This window comes from Thamnophis sirtalis, unplaced genomic scaffold (genome assembly GCF_051295495.1).
Source record: "Thamnophis sirtalis isolate CommonGarterSnake01/CBP01778 unplaced genomic scaffold, rThaSir2_p1.2 scaffold_8, whole genome shotgun sequence".
Lineage (NCBI taxonomy): Eukaryota > Metazoa > Chordata > Lepidosauria > Squamata > Natricidae > Thamnophis > Thamnophis sirtalis.
The window spans coordinates 77,159,058-77,176,420 of record NW_028261388.1 but is presented as its reverse complement, the minus strand read 5'-3'; the positions used below and the strand labels follow the sequence as shown (position 1 = coordinate 77,176,420).

The window sequence follows — 17,363 nt, the reverse complement described above, 5'->3', positions numbered from 1 at the left end:
TTGTATCTCTGTTAGTAGTAAAATTTTCTAACCGCCCACCGGTTCCACAGTAATGGTGATTTTATGAAAACCTAATGAAAACGTTTTTGAATAATGCTATGAATTTTTTTTAAAAAGTCAAATAAATTTTAAAAAAGGAAAGTGCTTTAGTATCGGACAAAACCCTTACCGCCCACCATGAAAACTGGAACGCCCACTAGTGGGTGGTAGGGACCAGGTTGACTACCACTGGTGTAGTGGGTAATGAGAGAATGACAAAAGATTGGACCTTCCAGCTAGGAACTACGCAGATTCACAACTACAATAAAGTCAATAGAAGCTTACTGCAACAGAGAAAATTCGACCTGTGCCACATTTTGGTTAGTATATGCAGTGTATCAATAATTCTGAGAGGGGGGCACACTGGATGCAAGCAAAATGACAGTCAGCATTTATCTTGAATCCTATGAGAAACAGAATTGTCTTGTGCATTAAGCATGCTCAGAAATGAGGCTGGAAACAACATGTTGAGTTCCACCCCAGCTGATAAAGCTACCAGCTCTGCAGTCTGGCTCACTACCAGGGAGAACATCTTCCAAATAAAAAAAAAACTTTGTATTCATTGAACACAAAGTTTTTAGGTCCTACACAGGGTGTTGTGAACATTGAGGTGAGTAGTTCTGCACTGAAGTTTCTTGATGTGCAAGAGTGGGTGCAGATGGGTGCCCCTTGGAAATGAGTGGATTGATATCTAACTTGTATACAGATTAGACCAGGGTCTTGCTGAATGTGAGCCGAGGTGGCGCAGTGGTTAGGGTGCAGTACTGCAGGCCACTCCAGCTGACTGCTATCTGCAGTTCGGCGGTTCAAATCTCACCGGCTCAAGGTTGACTCAGCCTTCCATTCCTTCCGAGGTGGGTGAAATGAGGACCCAGACTGTGGGGACAATATGCTGACTCTGAAAACCGCTTAGAGAGGGCTGAAAGGCCTATGAAGCGGTATATAAGTCTAACTGCTATTGCTTTGCTTGCAAAAAAGCCAATGTCAGTGGAATGAAAGCCATCATCATCATCTTTTCCTTTTTTTACTGCATAAGTAATCTTGTTGTATTAAATTGTTTAACATGTGTCCTACCAGTGGCAGAAGAAGGCATGTTAAGCAATAGATCACGGTCCTTATGTAGTACAGGAAGCAGAAAAGATCTGCACGCTGCGAGGATCTGGATGGCAGACAACAGTCTGAAGCTCATTCCTTAGATGGGGTAGATGTGGGTTTGGAAGCCATCCAAGACCAGTGATATTGCATTTTTATTTCTGAATGGGGTCATTTTCTCCTGGACTAAACTATTTGTAATAGCAATAGCAATAGCAGTTAGACTTATAGACCACTTCATAGGGCTTTCAGCCCTCTCTAAGCAGCTCGGCTCATTGGTAGTTGGTAATCCCGCCCCCCTCAGCCCACAAGTCCTGCTAAGAGCTGAGGTGGCGCAGTGGCTAGGGTGCAGTACTGCAGACCACTTCAGCTGACTGTTATCTGCAGTTCAGCGGTTCTAATCCCACCGGCTCAAGGTTGACTCAGCCTTCCATCCTTCCGAGGTGGGTGAAATGAGGACCCAGACTGTGGGGGCAATATGCTGACTCTGTAAACCGCTTAGAGAGGGCTGAAAGCCCTATGAAGCGGTATATAAGTCGAACTGCTATTGCTATTGAGGAACATATGGCGGCTTTGGCTAGGGCGTATTACAACTCCATCTCAATTATGGCCATTCCTGGATCAGGAAATATTCACAACATACATCTTGGTTATTTTGCAACTGAACTATTCTGCATGGGGCTGTCCTTGAACACTACTTGGAAACTATAACTGGATCCAGAATGGAGCAGTTTGAGTAATTGGACCCAATGGGTTTCCTGAAGCAGTACTCATAGAGTAACACTGCTGCTGTGAGAGTTGCAACGCTTGCCGGATGGCTTCAATTCAAGCTATTAATTGCTACCTTTACAATATATATATAACTCAATGACCTGGTAATCTGCAGGACTGCTTCTCGCAATGGTTTCTGCCCGACCAGTAAACTTGAGCAGATAAGTTATCTTTAGAGTCATCCTTAACTGATTTCCAACACTAAAGACCAGCAGAGGATGTTTTTTCTAGGCTGCCCCACTCTTTGATTAGTGCCCCACCAAATTCAGGTCAGCACTTACCCTGCTGGTATTCAGAAAACCGGCAGAAGTGGCTGTTCTCAAAAAAGCCTTTTGTTAGTTTTTGAGGTGGGCTATTATTTACTTTCAATTTTATTCTACTTTTGTATTATTGCAAGCTGCTCAACCTCCAAAAGTCTCCTTGAAAAGCGTTTGGAGACTGCAGCTAGTCCAGAATGCGGCCGCGCGAGCGATATTGGGTGTACTGAGGTACACCCACGTTACACCTGTCCTCCGCGAGCTGCACTGGCTACCAATTGGTCTCCAGACGCAATTCAAGGTGTTGGTCATTACCTTTAAAGCCCTACATGGCTTAGGGCCAGCGTACCTGCGAGACCGCCTACTGCCACATTCCTCCCAACGGCCGGTAAGATCCCACAGATTGGGCCTCCTTCAGATGCTGTCAGCCAGACAGTGCCGGCTGGCGGGCCCTGGAGGAGAGCCTTCTCTGTGGCTGCTCCGACTTTTTGGAGTCAGCTACCCCCAGAGATCCGGACCATACCCACTCTCATGGCCTTCAGGAAAGCCGTTAAAACCTGGCTGTTCCGGCAGGCCTAGGGCTGTTGACCTCATTATTGAGGTCCAGCCCTAGTTGCACGAATGCATGTGTTTTGTGATTTTAAACTGTCTTTTATTTTATTTTATTTTCTTTCTCTTCTTTCTTCTTTTGTAAGCCGCCTGGAGTCCTTCCGGATTGGGCGGCATATAAATTTTACTACTACTACTACTACTACTACTACTACTACTACTACTACTACTACTAATAATAATAATAATAATAATAATAATAATGTTGGAAAAACTGGGAAGAAAGGATGATCAGCAGCAAAGGTGAATGGACTTAGTTACAGTGAAGATCCATTAGAAGATTGGGCACACATCTTCGTGGAGAAAATCTACATGGCTGTTAGAAGTTGAAAATGACTTGACGGCACATAGTCAAATGTGCTAAAAAAAATGAGTGGCACATAAGATTGCAGAAATAAACGCAATTAAAATTATAGAACTAAAAAGGCTCCACCATCTGCTCAGTGCAAGATGCCATGTGTCTACTGCTTCAGGGAATCCACCGAGTCCAATTCACAAACCTCTTCCTCCTCGGATACTGGCGACAGAAGAATCAAAAGATGAGTGCCTGGGGCACACAGTTAGATTTTGAGAAGGCATCTCCACCCAGCCCTCATTTGTGAAAGTCAATGCTTGCTTCTCTTAGAGGTATTCCCTGCTTTGAAGAAAATGATTAATTCAGCTAAGGAATGCCGTGATGTATACCTTAGGCACTCTTGAAGACAACGCTGATGGAAGGCCTTCTGGGGGAAAATTAAGATGGCACTTCTCTGAGCTGTCTCCCAAAATGGAGACTCTCAAATCCTCAATGAGATAAAAGAGCACTGGAATCAGAGCTCATCAAGAAGCACATGAAGTAATTGTTCTGATGGACAGCAACTCAGTGTAAAAGGAATTCTGCTGTCTGTCGCAGCGCTGTTTCACTTTCTCTGATCCACCTGTCCTTGGCTCCCCAACAGGATTCAGACAATCCAATCATCCCAGGGAAATTAAGGGAACCTCTGCTGTTCCAAAGGTCTTGGGGAGTTGGGAGATCGGTTCGCTTAAGGCTGGTGAAGGAGTTCTCCCAAAGCCTGAGAATGTTGGCTTCAATCATTCAAAAACGTTCAAAGAAAGAAGAGAAAAAGGAAAGATAACCCCTCCTCCCATGGCTTATATATTGGAGTAGGAAGAAATGAGAAACCGGCTAGTGCTTGCCAAAGCGTTTGGTCCTGGCCAGATGGAATAAATCCAAGTAGCAACCAGCTTTTCAAGGCAACAGCCTCCGCCGAAAACACCTGGAATTCATTATAACTGAAACTTGGCATGGTAGCCATTTCATGCTTTCAAAAAGCTACACACAATCTGTCTTTAGAGTTCTTACATACAGGATGTATCCATCAGTAAGGCCTGCAAGAGTCCTCCTAAAATCGGGAAGCAACAGGCTCGGAAAGTTAGAACTGAAAGTTCCTGCTTGCTAACCTGCCGAAAATAAGAACACGGCAGAGAAAAAGGCAAATCTATACGCATTTTTTCACTCTGCGCGATGCTCATAGTCTCCGTTGCACTTAAAGGGTCACCTCAAATTCCAATCTAACTTGCCTAGCGCAGAATCAGAAAGAGTCTGGTAGCACTTTTTTCTGCCTAGCTAATGGGATTACAAGGCAAAAAAGCTTTCTTGAGATGCAGCTCAATTCAACAGATGCCCAGAGTGGCTAGACTGATACAGAAATGAAATTGGGATGAACTGGGGAGGATGGGTGGGGATGAATTCCAAAATTCTTTTTACAAAGAAAACAAGAGTTGTCACCATATTTATGAAGTCGTCCAGGTTTGCACTACTGGTATAATTAAGGAAGGTGAATTGTTCCACTGAGAATACAATAATAGAACAGGCAGTGCTCTGTGCTCTGCCTTACGTGTGTACCCAATAAAGCTTGGAGCTCAGTTCAAAACAGCTCCGCTGGTGACATTCGGTCCGAATGTTTTAACTTGGCTGCATTCCAGTGGGATGAACTTGGAAAGCCTCAAGTATATGGTGCCCCAAAGGAGCAAGGACTTAAAACATCTTTACTTATTTCTCAGGTTTTTTTTTTAAACCCTGCCTTTATTGCTTTTTAAGTAATAGCAGTTAGACTTATATACCGCTTCATAGGGCTTTCAGCCCTCTCTAAGCGGTTTACAGAGTCAGCATATTGCCCCCAACAACAATCCGGGTCCTCATTTTACCCACCTCGGAAGGATGGAAGGCTGAGTCAACCCTGAGCCGGTCAGATTTGAACAGCCGAACTGCAGAACTGCAGTCAGCTGAAGTAGCCTGCAGTGCTGCATTTAACCACTGCGCCACCTCGGCTCTAGTAACTCAAGATGGTGAACATATCTATTCCATTCCATTCCATTCCATTTATTGAATTTATAGGCCGCCCAATCCTGGAGGACTCCGGGCGGCTTACAGGAATAAGAAATATTAAAAAAGATTAAAACAAATAAGACACAACAAATTAAAAGAAACACAACATGCACCCAGTCTAAGCAGGGCTGGACCTCAATCAAGAGGTCAACAGCCCCAGGCCTGCCGGAAAAGCCAGGTTTTGATAGCTTTACGGAAGGCCATGAGAGTGGGTAGGGTCCGGATCTCTGGGGGTAGCTCATTCCATAGGGCCGGAGCGGCAACAGAGAAGGCCCTACTCCGAGGCATCGCCAGCCGGCATTGTCCAGCTGATGGCACCTGCAGAAGGCCCATCCTGTGCGATCTTATCGGTCTTAGGGAGGTATGCGGCATACTCTTTCCTCCTCCTATTTCCTTCACAGCAACCACCCTATGAGGTGGGTTGGGCTATGAGTGTGTGAAAGGCCAAAAATCACCCAGCTGGCTTTCATGCCTAAGGTGGGACTAGAATTCACGGTCTCCGAGTTTCCAGTCCAGCACCTTAGCTGCTACACCGAACTGACTCTTTTTGAATGATGCACACATTTTGCCTCACCAGAACACGGACCGAGCCCAGGGATTCCCTTTCAAGCAAGCCTACGAAAGCAGGAGTTGCATTCTTGTCAACCCTCCAGTTTTTTCAGGTAGATCAGGGGTTTTCTTTTTTGCATTCCCTATTTGGAAATTTTTGCACCACATCACCCTTAACATCCTGGCTGACATTAGAACCGTTTGAAATATGTGAGTCATGACTTAGAGAACAAGCAAATAATTATGTAACACAAGACACTTAAAAAAAACAATCTCATTCTGTTTTGAACAATCAACATGCAAAACATTTTATCATGAGTATCTGATAAAAGCTTCAGAACACTCATGGCTTTTATAAACAGGATTTTGGTGTCGGAATATTTTGAGTATACCTAGTCTGCCTGAATTCTGATAAATTTTGACCGCTAAGAGTGCTGTATCTATTATAAATGAACATTAGATTGTCTACCATAACAATATTTTAAATCAACATTTTTAGCCTGGACACAAACATGTCTGAAATCAATGGTAACTCAAGCTTTAGTTGGGATAAAAGTAGGAATTGTAGACACCATTAAGCTCTAATCATCTTATTGCTCTATGACTACAAATAATTTCTCTCAATGCAAATTTGCAGTATCTGGATTCTTAACATACCAGTCTATCCCCACAATACATTTCTGTAAGAGCTCAATGAAATTTGGGATCTGAACGGAGAAGAATGGCCTCTGACTTAATCACAGCAAGACTTGAGTGCTTGTGCATTTGAAATCTTCCAGAATCTAAGAGGATCTAGCCAGGATCTAGGCATTTTCCATTTTTGGTTCTGGATTGGATTGCATTGTCTCAGTTGGAGCCATTTTGCGATTTGGAGATCTTCCATCAGTTCCTATATGAGATCCAGCTAGTAGCCATGACCAGGAAGACTTTCACACAACTCCAACCATCGCACCAATTGCGCTTGCTTCAAGACTGGGGGGGGGGGGGGGGCATGTTCATTCATGGCTTAGTCACTTCCAGACTGGATTCCTACAATGTGTCTTACCTTGTGCTGCCCCCCAGTTGAGGCTTCAACTCACCAGTGACATATGTATTTCTATATCCCCATTACACTCAATGACCTGCACTAGCTCCCAGTAAGCATCCCTATCACCCATAGATTCCTAGACAGCACTTGGGATCAGTTTATTTGCAAGATCCCTGAGCCCTGTTTCTTCTGACTATAGCAATAGCAGTTAGACTTATATACCGCTTCATAGGGCTTTCAGCCCTCTCTAAGCGGTTTACAGAGTCAGCATATTGCCCCCACAATCTGGGTCCTCATTTACCCACCTCGGAAAGATGGAAGGCTGAGTCAACCCTGAGCCGGTGAGATTTGAACAGCCAAACTGCAGATAACAGTCAGCTGAAGTGGCTGCAGTACAGCATTCTAACCACTGCGCCACCTCGGCTCTTACTATACCATGCAACTGCTCAGGATAGGCATATAATTATTGTGTTTTATTATCAGTGTATCAATTTTTACATTATTTTTAATGTTCTCCACTGACTGTCACAAATTGTGAGTGAGGCAGTCTTATAAGTCTTTATATATACCAGAGATGGGTTCCTACCAGTTCGCACCTATTCGGTAGAACCAGTTCGTCAAATCTACCGAACCGGTTAGAAGAGGTTCCACCAGCAGGCCACACCTACAGAAGAGGTTCCAAAAATTTTTGAAACCCACCACTGGCAAGGATCTTGTAACTTGACAGCTTTAAGACTTGCATGCTTGGAAGAAGGCGAGGCTTAGCAGTGAGAAGATGGAGTTTCAGGCTACTCCTGAAATTCCTCTATACCGAAGGATTTTTGGACGGGTTCTTTGAACTCTAGCTGTCCCGTAGACGACAGTGAAGGTGAGGAGAGACCGAGGACCTCAGAGACACCCGCAAGTCTCTGGGGGGGGGTATTAACTCCTCGTGCCAATTCCTTTTTGGATTAGCTGCGTGCTAACTGAAACTGCAGGTTGCCCCTAAGAATGGTAGAAGTGATGTCATCTGGTAAGCTGATTTTATTATCCAAGAGAGACTGTCCGCGTTAAAAATTTAAGCTAACTGAAACCAAAGAATAGGGAAATTTAGCGGCGAATTGGCTTTTTTTAATGGATTTATGGCTGGTGGTTACTTTACTTCTTAAATGCTTCAAGAAACTCCTCGACATCCTCCCCCCTCTGAATCTCCCTAAGTGGATCATAAAATTTATTTTCTACTAATTAGCCCGTCACGATTCGACATTTTTATTACTTTATTACTTGGCTCTGTTTACGATCAGATAAGATTGCACAGCCTGTAAGAGACTAAGAAGAGTGCTTCGAAGTCTGTGAAAAAAAAAAAAAAGAGCTTGCAATTTTTAACTACGACACATCATGGCGTCTCAAAATACCTCTAAGATTTCATTTCAGATTCTTTTCTCCGCATGTAGAGGGCTTTTTGACTCTTATCAAAGGCTGGAAAGAAAATTGGATCATCTGATTTTAAAATATGAAGTAAAAACTGAGATCGTTGAATGTTTAAATGTTCCTGAAATACAAATGGAAAATGTGAGAAATGGCGTCTGGTCTATCTCAGAGGAAGAAAGGAGGGGGGGAGCTATAAAGAAGACTCATTTAAAGAGACAGAGTGCAGGAGGAATGGAAAATCCACCCTTGAGAATTAAAGTTAATTTGGAAAATTTTACAAGCCCAGGACAACATTATTATTTCATCACTGACATTCAGAGTCCAAAGGTGCAAAAATATCTTTGTCTGGATTTGCTTATGAAAACATTTGGTAAATTTATCCAACGCGTGGCAATTGGCTTGAGAAGTTTTTGCTACTGGAGAGACACTGGCTGACAGATGGAAGAACGTAATTTAAAATTAGCTAAATCTGATTACCTTAATGTGTAATAGATATAGCTGAATAATGACTGATATGGATAGTAATATATATAATTTGGAACTGGCTGATAGATTGAAGAATACAATTGAAAACTAGTTAAACCTAATTGCTTTTTCTTGTAACAGATATAGTTGAATAATAATTGATATTGATAGTAATGTATATAATGTGGAGTTGATATGATAACTAACAATTGGATATGAGAAAACATCTTTAGATTATACATAAAGAGTATTAACTACAATAATTATCACTATTAAAAAAACTAAATAAAATACATACAATCAAATGTTAATCAATATTGGGAAAATGTTATGATATATGATATAATTAAATATTATGGATGTTCAGCTAAAATAGGACATGAGGATTTGATGATAATAGAGGATTTTACAAATAAGTAAATGAATTGTCAGCATGTGTTATGGATTAATTTTTTAGCATAGCTAAGGATGAAGGATGTTTAAATAACCAAAGGTAATTTAAACTGGAGGTATAATGATGTTGATATGGTAAATATTCGAGTTAAGATATTTGAATTAATATGAGTTAATGGAAGAGAAGCACCAAAGCATGTTGTAACCAGTTGATATACTTCCTTTTTTTTTATAATAGACACCTGTGTTTTGTTTTGTTTTCCTGCCTTGTCACTTGTCGTTTTTGTCTTTTTTTTGTATTATTTTTATTTTTTATTTTAACTTTTATTTTTTATTTGTCCTTTTTTTCTTTTGATTTTTTTTCCCCCACCGGTGTGGGCAGGTATTGTTCAAGATTATTACTTTTATTAATATTTCTAAATAATAATTACAGTTAAATGAAAATGGATATATAATAATGCTTGAGTTAATATGAGTTATGTTGGTTGACTGTGGAGGAGATGTACCAAAACTTATCTGTAATTGATTGATACATTTTCTACAGATGTAAAGAAAGATGCTGTACCTGTTTTAAACTAAAATTAAAAAACATTTATTAAAAAAAAAAAGACTTGCATGCTTCAATGCCAGAGTTTCTGAATAGCTACTTGGATCGACCTAAGTACTAATTCATAATTTCATATCCGGTCACATGGGCGGCAAGCCACTCCCATCTGGTCACATGGGTGGCAAGCCACTCCCACAAAGGAGGCCACACCCACAGAGTAGGTTCCAACAATTTCTGAAACCCACCACTGATATATACATAGTGTGAATAAAACAAACTTACTTGCATTTCTCAACTTTTTGGCTTGGTAACATTTTCAGTTTTAGTTCCAATTAAAACATATGCAACAGTTAAATGGCGGCCCTTTGAGGAAATCACTGGATTGGAGTATCCCAAATGAATGAGAAACATGAAATGGACTAAAATTGTTTTTAGGAAGTCAAGATAAATCTAACGACAGTAGTAAACTATAAACAATTTCAAAGAGATTTACCCCTTTTGGAATTAAGATAGAAAAGTTGAAAAATGATATATATTATTTTCACTCAAAATCTTGCTCTAATCATTTGGAATTATTTTGTTTACATCTGCTAGAACTTCCACTTATGTAATAGCTTGTACTTCAAACACAATCTTTTCTCTCTTTTAAAGAATGATGAGCCAAAACTGAAGGGAGCAAATAATACATCTTTTTATAGCGACAGATGCAAAGGAACCTTTGCATAAATTCAACAAAAAGGCTTTATGGGACAAAGCATGGGTTTCCATATATTTACTGAATACACACACACAAAAACAGTGAACCCCCCCCAATACACATTAAATAGATATTATGCTTTAATATTATGCAGATCAATGGGTGCAAAACTTGCTCAAGAACTCCCTTGTTGTATCAGAGTGGCCCAGTGGTGGGTTGCTAATCCCGTTCCAACCGGTTCGGTTGGAATGGGGCCGGCGGCGTCCTCGTGCACGCGCGCAGTTCACGCATGCATCTTAGCGCCTGCGTGATGCTCCAGCTGCTTGCGGAGACTCGCACAGGCGCTGTATGTGCTATACATCTGCTCGCGGAGAATCGCGCAGGCACTGTATGTGCCATGCGCCTGCGTGGAAGCGCAGAAGCCTTCAAAGACCGGTAAGGAGCACTGGCGGGCAGGTGGGCCCTTCGCCGTTCCCGGAAGTTACTTACTTCCGGGTTCGCCGACCAACCGGTTCGCGGGGACTGCCGTGAACCGGTTGAAACCCACCCCTGGAGTGGCCATGTATCGTACAGTAAGGATGGATGTAGATAAAAGCATAATTGCTTTTTAATATGCACAATAGAACTTTAGTGCTCTGTAGAATGATTTTTTTCAAACAGAAGGTGACTCACTTAGAGAAAATGCAGGAGACAATCCATTAAAAAATGAAAAAAAGCAGTAGAGTGTCTTTAGTGTATTTTAAAAGAAAAACGGAGGAAGAAAGAAGAAAAATATGTGCCACTTTCCATGGTTATACCAGGATACATGACATATCTTATTTTGATAAAAGGATCTACTGTGGTTCTTGGTTTAAAAAAAATAGGAGACTGGAGATATGCAACAGTACATTCTTACAACTTAAATGACCATAAAATGAATAATGATATGGCTCAGAAAACCACAGAAAAGCAACAACAAAAATACATTTAAAAAAAAATACTTTCAATGTCATTAGCGAATTATCTGCAAATGATGTTATGTGTTTATAACAACATGTCATTTTTATTTAAACACTATTGTGCACTTCTGGTTAATGGGTTAATTAAAAAAAAAACCTTTGCATCATGGGATTTTGAGGAAGAAAAAGTCAAATGATGTATATAAACAAAAAATTCATCAGTTCCAGAATATTATTTGCATTGAAAGTGGACAAGAAAAGCAGAGGTGTGAATTTTTTTAAAAATAAAAAAACAGAAGAATGCTATGCCATTTCACTTGCATGCTGAAGCACAATATATGAACACAAGAAGCACGTAACACAAAGCCAATTGGAAGGATACATGCACTAACAAATCAACAGGAAAACACAGACAAACAGAAAAACAACCTAAATTGCAGCAAAGTTTAACTTACAGATGTTCCCATTCTCTACATGGAAAAGAAACAAATACGTAATGCATTACTTGACGCTGAGGGGCATATATTTTCAATATATAGCAAATTAAATAGACTTCAAGTTTTTAATCATCTGTAAATAATATGCTTTCTCTATTTTAAAAACCAAACTATCATAGTGACTCCCATTCAATGTTGACACTCCCATTAAACCTAGATATGGCTAGGCATTTTCATACATTTTTTTTTACTCCTGAAAGCTTCCGAAGAAGCCAATCATGACTGATCCAGAAAACAGTATATTTATCTTGTCAAGGTGTGAATTATTTTTGTTCCTAGAGAGAAGTTCCCAAATTTCAGGCTACATGACAGCTTCTAATGGATACTATATTTTTAGTGGATTTTAGGTATGGGAAAGTACCATAATTTTTCTTAAAATACCATATGAGATTGACTATGCATTATCTCAGTCTTACTTAAAGCAAACACTTCGAAAGCAATGCCATTTTTCTCATGATTAAATCTAACACAAATCTGGATCCAATTTTGTATTTCGAGACTGGTTCTCTGAACTTGATGGGAACTTGCTGCTATCTGTCTTAAACTGGATCATATTCCTTCCATAATGAGGGTTTTGTCCCTTGAAAACTGAAATGGCACCACACTATCTCCTATATACCTGAAAAATACATAAATATTGTGCTCAGAATGGAGAAGTTACTATCTGCTACTCGTTGAGAAAGGAAGGATGTAGGGGAAAGGCAGCATGAACCATCTCCTCCTCAGGAAAGTATTACCTGACCATATTACTTTTGAAGTATTTGGAGATATGCTAATTTTAAAAATTAAATTGCTTGCTTTTTATTGTTACCTGATATTTATGCATTTTCAAATACACAAATGTAAAAGCTGCTGGTTTTCTCAAAGGAAGCAACACTCTCTTCCCCAAAGGCACACACAATTAATTTCCTAGATCAATATACTTATAAATGCAAATGCAAATATATATAAACAGAGGTTGCGATGTTGCAAGTTGCTGTGGAGGTGAGAGCTTCTACGCCTTCAAGATAGTCAATTTCCATCATTCTTTTATTATTCATAAATAGAATAAGCATTTCATGCTTATGAAGAAGTATTATAAGCTGTTAACTTATAATGTGATTTTATGTTAGCATACACTGTGCCCTTCAATTTACAATCAAAACACTGAGCTTTTTTCTACTTATTTAGGCACACAGTTTCATCTGGTTGGTGCTGCCTTTCTGTGCAGTTATTACTTAGTTTACATCACCATCTGGTGGTTGTAGAGATATTTGTTACTTGTACTACTATGCAAATAGTAATACAGCTAGGTAGGATGAATTGAGATGGATTTAGGCCAGTCACCCAGTTGGCCTTCGTGCATACGTGGGGTCTAGAACTCACTCTCTCCTGCTTTTTAGGCCACCAACTTAGCTATTACACCAAACAATTGTTACTTTCTTTTAAATACCATGTCAACCATATGTTTTGTAAAGTAAGCAAATACATGAAAAGCATATATAATTATATAAAAACAGACACTGTATTAAGCATGTCTGAAAGTACAGACATCAGAAGAAGACATCAGGGGAGACATCAGAAGAAGATCAAAACAGACACTTGAATCACATCTATTGTATGATGTAATAGTCAGAGAGCAGGGGTGGGTTGCTAATCCCGTTCCAACCGGTGGACAAACATGCATGAACTGCGCTCATGCACGAGGACGCCGCCGTCCCCGTTCCAACCGAACCGGTTGGAACGGGGACGGCAGCGTCCTCGTGCACGAGCGCAGTTCATGCATGCATCTTAGCGCCTGCGCGATGCTCCAGCTGCTCACGGAGAATCGCGCAGGCGCTGTATGTGCCATGCGCCTGCGTGGAAGCGCAGAAGTCTTCAAAGACCGGTAAGGAGCACGGGCGGGCGGGCCCTTCACCGTTCCCGGAAGTTACTTACTTCCGGGTTCGCCGACCAACCGGTTCGCGGGGACCGCCGCGAACCGGTTGAAACCCATCCCTGTCAGAGAGTAATGAAGGCTGTGACTCTTATTAGGGAAGAAATCTTGTATACTGTATATGGACAAACTGTTAATGTTCTGATAGTTAAAAATGAAATTGCATTAGTTAGTTGCACGATATGTGATGAAGGCAAGGAAGGGTTCAATCACCCAATTCAGTAGGTTCTAGAAAACTCCACGAGGCTCTGCACAAGTGTATAGCCCATTTCTATGAATTAAATTATTGTACAGAATGTCACTTAAAAGAAGGATGTATAACAAACAAACAAAAAGAAAATAGAACGATTTTCACTTTCAGCATTGAAATATGTGATTGAGCAGCATTCACAAGCCTGGAGCTCATCTATTCTTAATAACTTCTTCTATTCCTTAAGTAATTTTACTTACGGTTTCATACTGAAGAAATCTTTGTAGCCTGCCACACAAGCTTCTTTATTTTTATGCTTTTCAGATACAAGTTTCTCTTTTGTCCAGGTCATCTGTACTTTTTCTGGAGCGGTAACAGTTGCCTGCAATTTAACCATTCCCGTTCCATGGGATGCAGTGTTTCTGTCATGGATTAACTGAGCCTGGCCGAAGATAAGCAAGCAAAGCAAAAATCAGCATTTTTGGCATGTCAGCTAATTCAAAACAGGTAAGCTGTCTGTTCTTATAAAACAGTGGTAGTCAACCTGGTCCCTACTGCCCACTATGGGCATTCCAGCTTTCATGGAGGGAGGGAGGGGTTTGCTGTAACTCTGCTTTATATATTTTATAAAGTTACTTCTCTACTTTATAAATCATTCATTCATTCATTCATTCATTCATTCATTCATTCATTCATTCATTCATTCATTCATTCATTCATTAAATTTATAGGCCGCCCAATCCCGGAGGACTCCGGGTGGCTTACAACGAAAGAAGAAAAAAGAAAAGCAAAATAAGTAAAAAAATAGTTTAAAATTCACAACACACATACGTTCTAATCGGGGCTGGACCTTAACACTAAGGTCAACAGCCCCAGGCCTGCCAGAACAGCCAGGTTTTAACAGCTTTCCTGAAGGCCATGAGAATGGGTAAGGTCCGATTACCATTACTGTGGAACCGGTGGGCGATTAGAAAATTTTACTACTAACAGAGATACAAAAGTGGGCGGTAGGTATAAAAAGGTTGACTATCCCTGTTATAGAAGGTACTGCTTGGGAATTAAAACTGGATTTTTAACTTGCAATAACCATTCAATATCTTGACTCCCCAATTGAAAGTTAATTATACATATAATAATGTATAATTAAAATGCTAAACCTGGGTTTTTCTAAAAGTAGTGTGAAATTCATTCTTCCATGTTGTTGCAGAGGATCCAATAATATTGTGGCTTGACAAACTATATCCATATATAATGAATTTCAATATAGGTGAAAAGTACCATGCAAAATAGCTTTGAGAAGACAAAATAATAATTCGCATTCACATACATATATGCTTTCCAAAGAGTTTATACGTTTATCTTGCAAAAGTCCATGCAAAATAGCTTTGAGAAGACAAAATAATAATTTGCATTCACATACATATATGCTTTCCAAAGAGTTTATACGTTTATCTTGCAAAAATGATAATATCTATTCCCATCTACTACATAAATAATTGGGGCAGTTGCTGTCATTATCATAGTCACATGATATGAACACAATCAGTATTATAGTATCAATAGTATGTAGCCTCTTTCACAAAATTCAAATTGACGTGAATATCTAAAAATCAGTAATTTCTTACTGATTTTATCACTACTGTTGTATCACTACTGATACAACAACTACAATATCAATGTCAGTAATAACAACTAAGTTGTTATTTCTTAGAAATATTTCTTATTCTATTTCAATCACATGGGAATTGACCTCTAAAAAAAAATGGACTTACAATCAAAAGATTTACTGTTCAGCATTGGAAACATAAACATATGTTTTAGCTATTCAGCAGTTTGCAGAATTGATTAATACAGACTAACCAAGGATGACTGCAATAAATCAGGGCCTCAATTTATTTCATATAATGTATCTCTCTAAATATACATTATGTATGTGTATATTTTTAGCTTTTTACAACAGTGTATTTGGGTTTTTTGCATTCTATTAAAAAACTTAAACAACCAATTATAAATCAATATTTATCTTAAATTTAAATATTTTAATTATGTTCACATATATGTATTTACACAAATGTCTCACGTTATTATTATTAGCACCTCTGAAAGTAGCTTTTTTTTCTAATGTATTTAAAATCCAGGATAAGTCTTTACTATGCACAGAAAGAGGTTCGTTATTTTTTCCCTCCTTTCTCTCATCACTATATTTTTTATTTCTTTCCTTAGAACAAATCGTTGAATTGTTAGATTATATAATCTATTTCAAGGGCATTTCCTCAGAAAAGCTATTTTCATATTTAAATTCTGCACAGTATTATTGAGAAAAAAAATGTATTTAAAAAAAATGGACTCAAAAACAGAAAAGTTATTATTTTTCTTCCTTGCCCGGCTAAAAAGTTTGGCCTGCCAGCCAAATTAATTATAGGCTGAAGAAATTTGGGATTTTTCAGTCTGGAGAAAGAAGACTGAGGTTCGGGTAGATAAAGGGAAGGTGGCTAATAATTATTTTCCACAGCCACAGAAACTCGGATCAGAAATAACTCTTCTTATTCTATGTTTCTATAATTCTATCTTTTGAGCGGGCGAAGGAGTACAATCAATTCTTCTTTATCACTGGCTTTTCCTCTAGATGGAGCTATTTTGCTTCATAATATATTGCATATTTTAAAATCTGGCTGTACTCTATTAGAGTGGATTCTTCTTAGTACAATTTGGGTGTTAAACATATGCCAGGTTTCAAAGGTTAATATCTTTTTGGAGATCTTTAAAAGACTTTTTGATCATCCCAAACAAGCAAGGATATGTGGGAAAGGCACAAGTGGTAGCAGAGATACAGAGGTTGATCTGATGGATGGATGGAAGCAGTGACGTGCGGTGAGGTTTATGGCTGGTGAGGCAGCAATTTTTTTAGACGTGGACTTCAACTCCCAGAATTCCACAGCCAGGCATGCTCAGTTCCGATTTAAAGCGACAGCATTTGTTTTTCTCCTTTGCTAAATAAGTTTCCTTCTTTCTTTTTCTTTTCCCTTCCACTCCTTCCTCCCTCTCTCCCCCCTCTCTCAAACACAGACACACAGACACAAAGTTGCACCAGTAGGTGAGGCACGTTGTTCTCCTGCCTTCTCCTGTAGAGGGCGCTTTTTAGAGGCTTTTTTAAACAGTTAAGCACTAAGCAGAGTCATCCACTGTGACTCTGGCAGCAACTAGCTCAGCCTGACCGCAGCTCTCGTCTTTTTCCCTTTACATTTTTTTTTATTTTCATGATGACAGTGGTGAGGCTCTGCCTCCCCTGACTGCACGTCCCAGGAAGGAAGGAAGGAAGGAAGGAAGGAAGGAAGGAAGGAAGGAAGGAAGGAAGGAAGGAAGGAAGGAAGGAAAATGATAACATTCCTTGCTTTTCTCTCTGCCACACCAACCTGAATAGGCTACCCCTGAAGCACTATTCAAAGTATCACCAAGAGTGTCCTGAAGTGCAGCATATATCATGAAAGCCTGCAACCTGGACTATAAGATAAGTTAGTAGGCAAGAGTATGAATTAATGAAAGACTAAAAACATGTATGTATATCAATGTGGTTCTTTTTTAAAAAAAATAGCAAGGGA

At 39.7% G+C, this 17,363-nt stretch overlaps 1 protein-coding gene across 6 annotated transcripts in view; it reads right to left on the bottom strand.

Moving 5' to 3' along the window:
* Positions 1–17,363, bottom strand: part of SLC12A7 (solute carrier family 12 member 7) — a 128,518-nt gene that overhangs the window by 7,256 nt on the left and 103,899 nt on the right. For 4 of the 6 annotated variants that reach the window (XM_087721932.1, XM_087721936.1, XM_087721938.1 and 1 more), the window contains 2 exons: positions 14,025–14,206; positions 11,618–11,632 (listed from right to left, as the gene is read on the bottom strand). In XM_087721932.1, the coding sequence (XP_087578058.1) occupies positions 11,618–11,632; positions 14,025–14,206 (197 nt within the window). The remainder of the gene's footprint in view (positions 1–11,617; positions 11,633–14,024; positions 14,207–17,363) is intronic. The other 2 variants (XM_087721933.1, XM_087721937.1) reach the window with 1 other exon arrangement.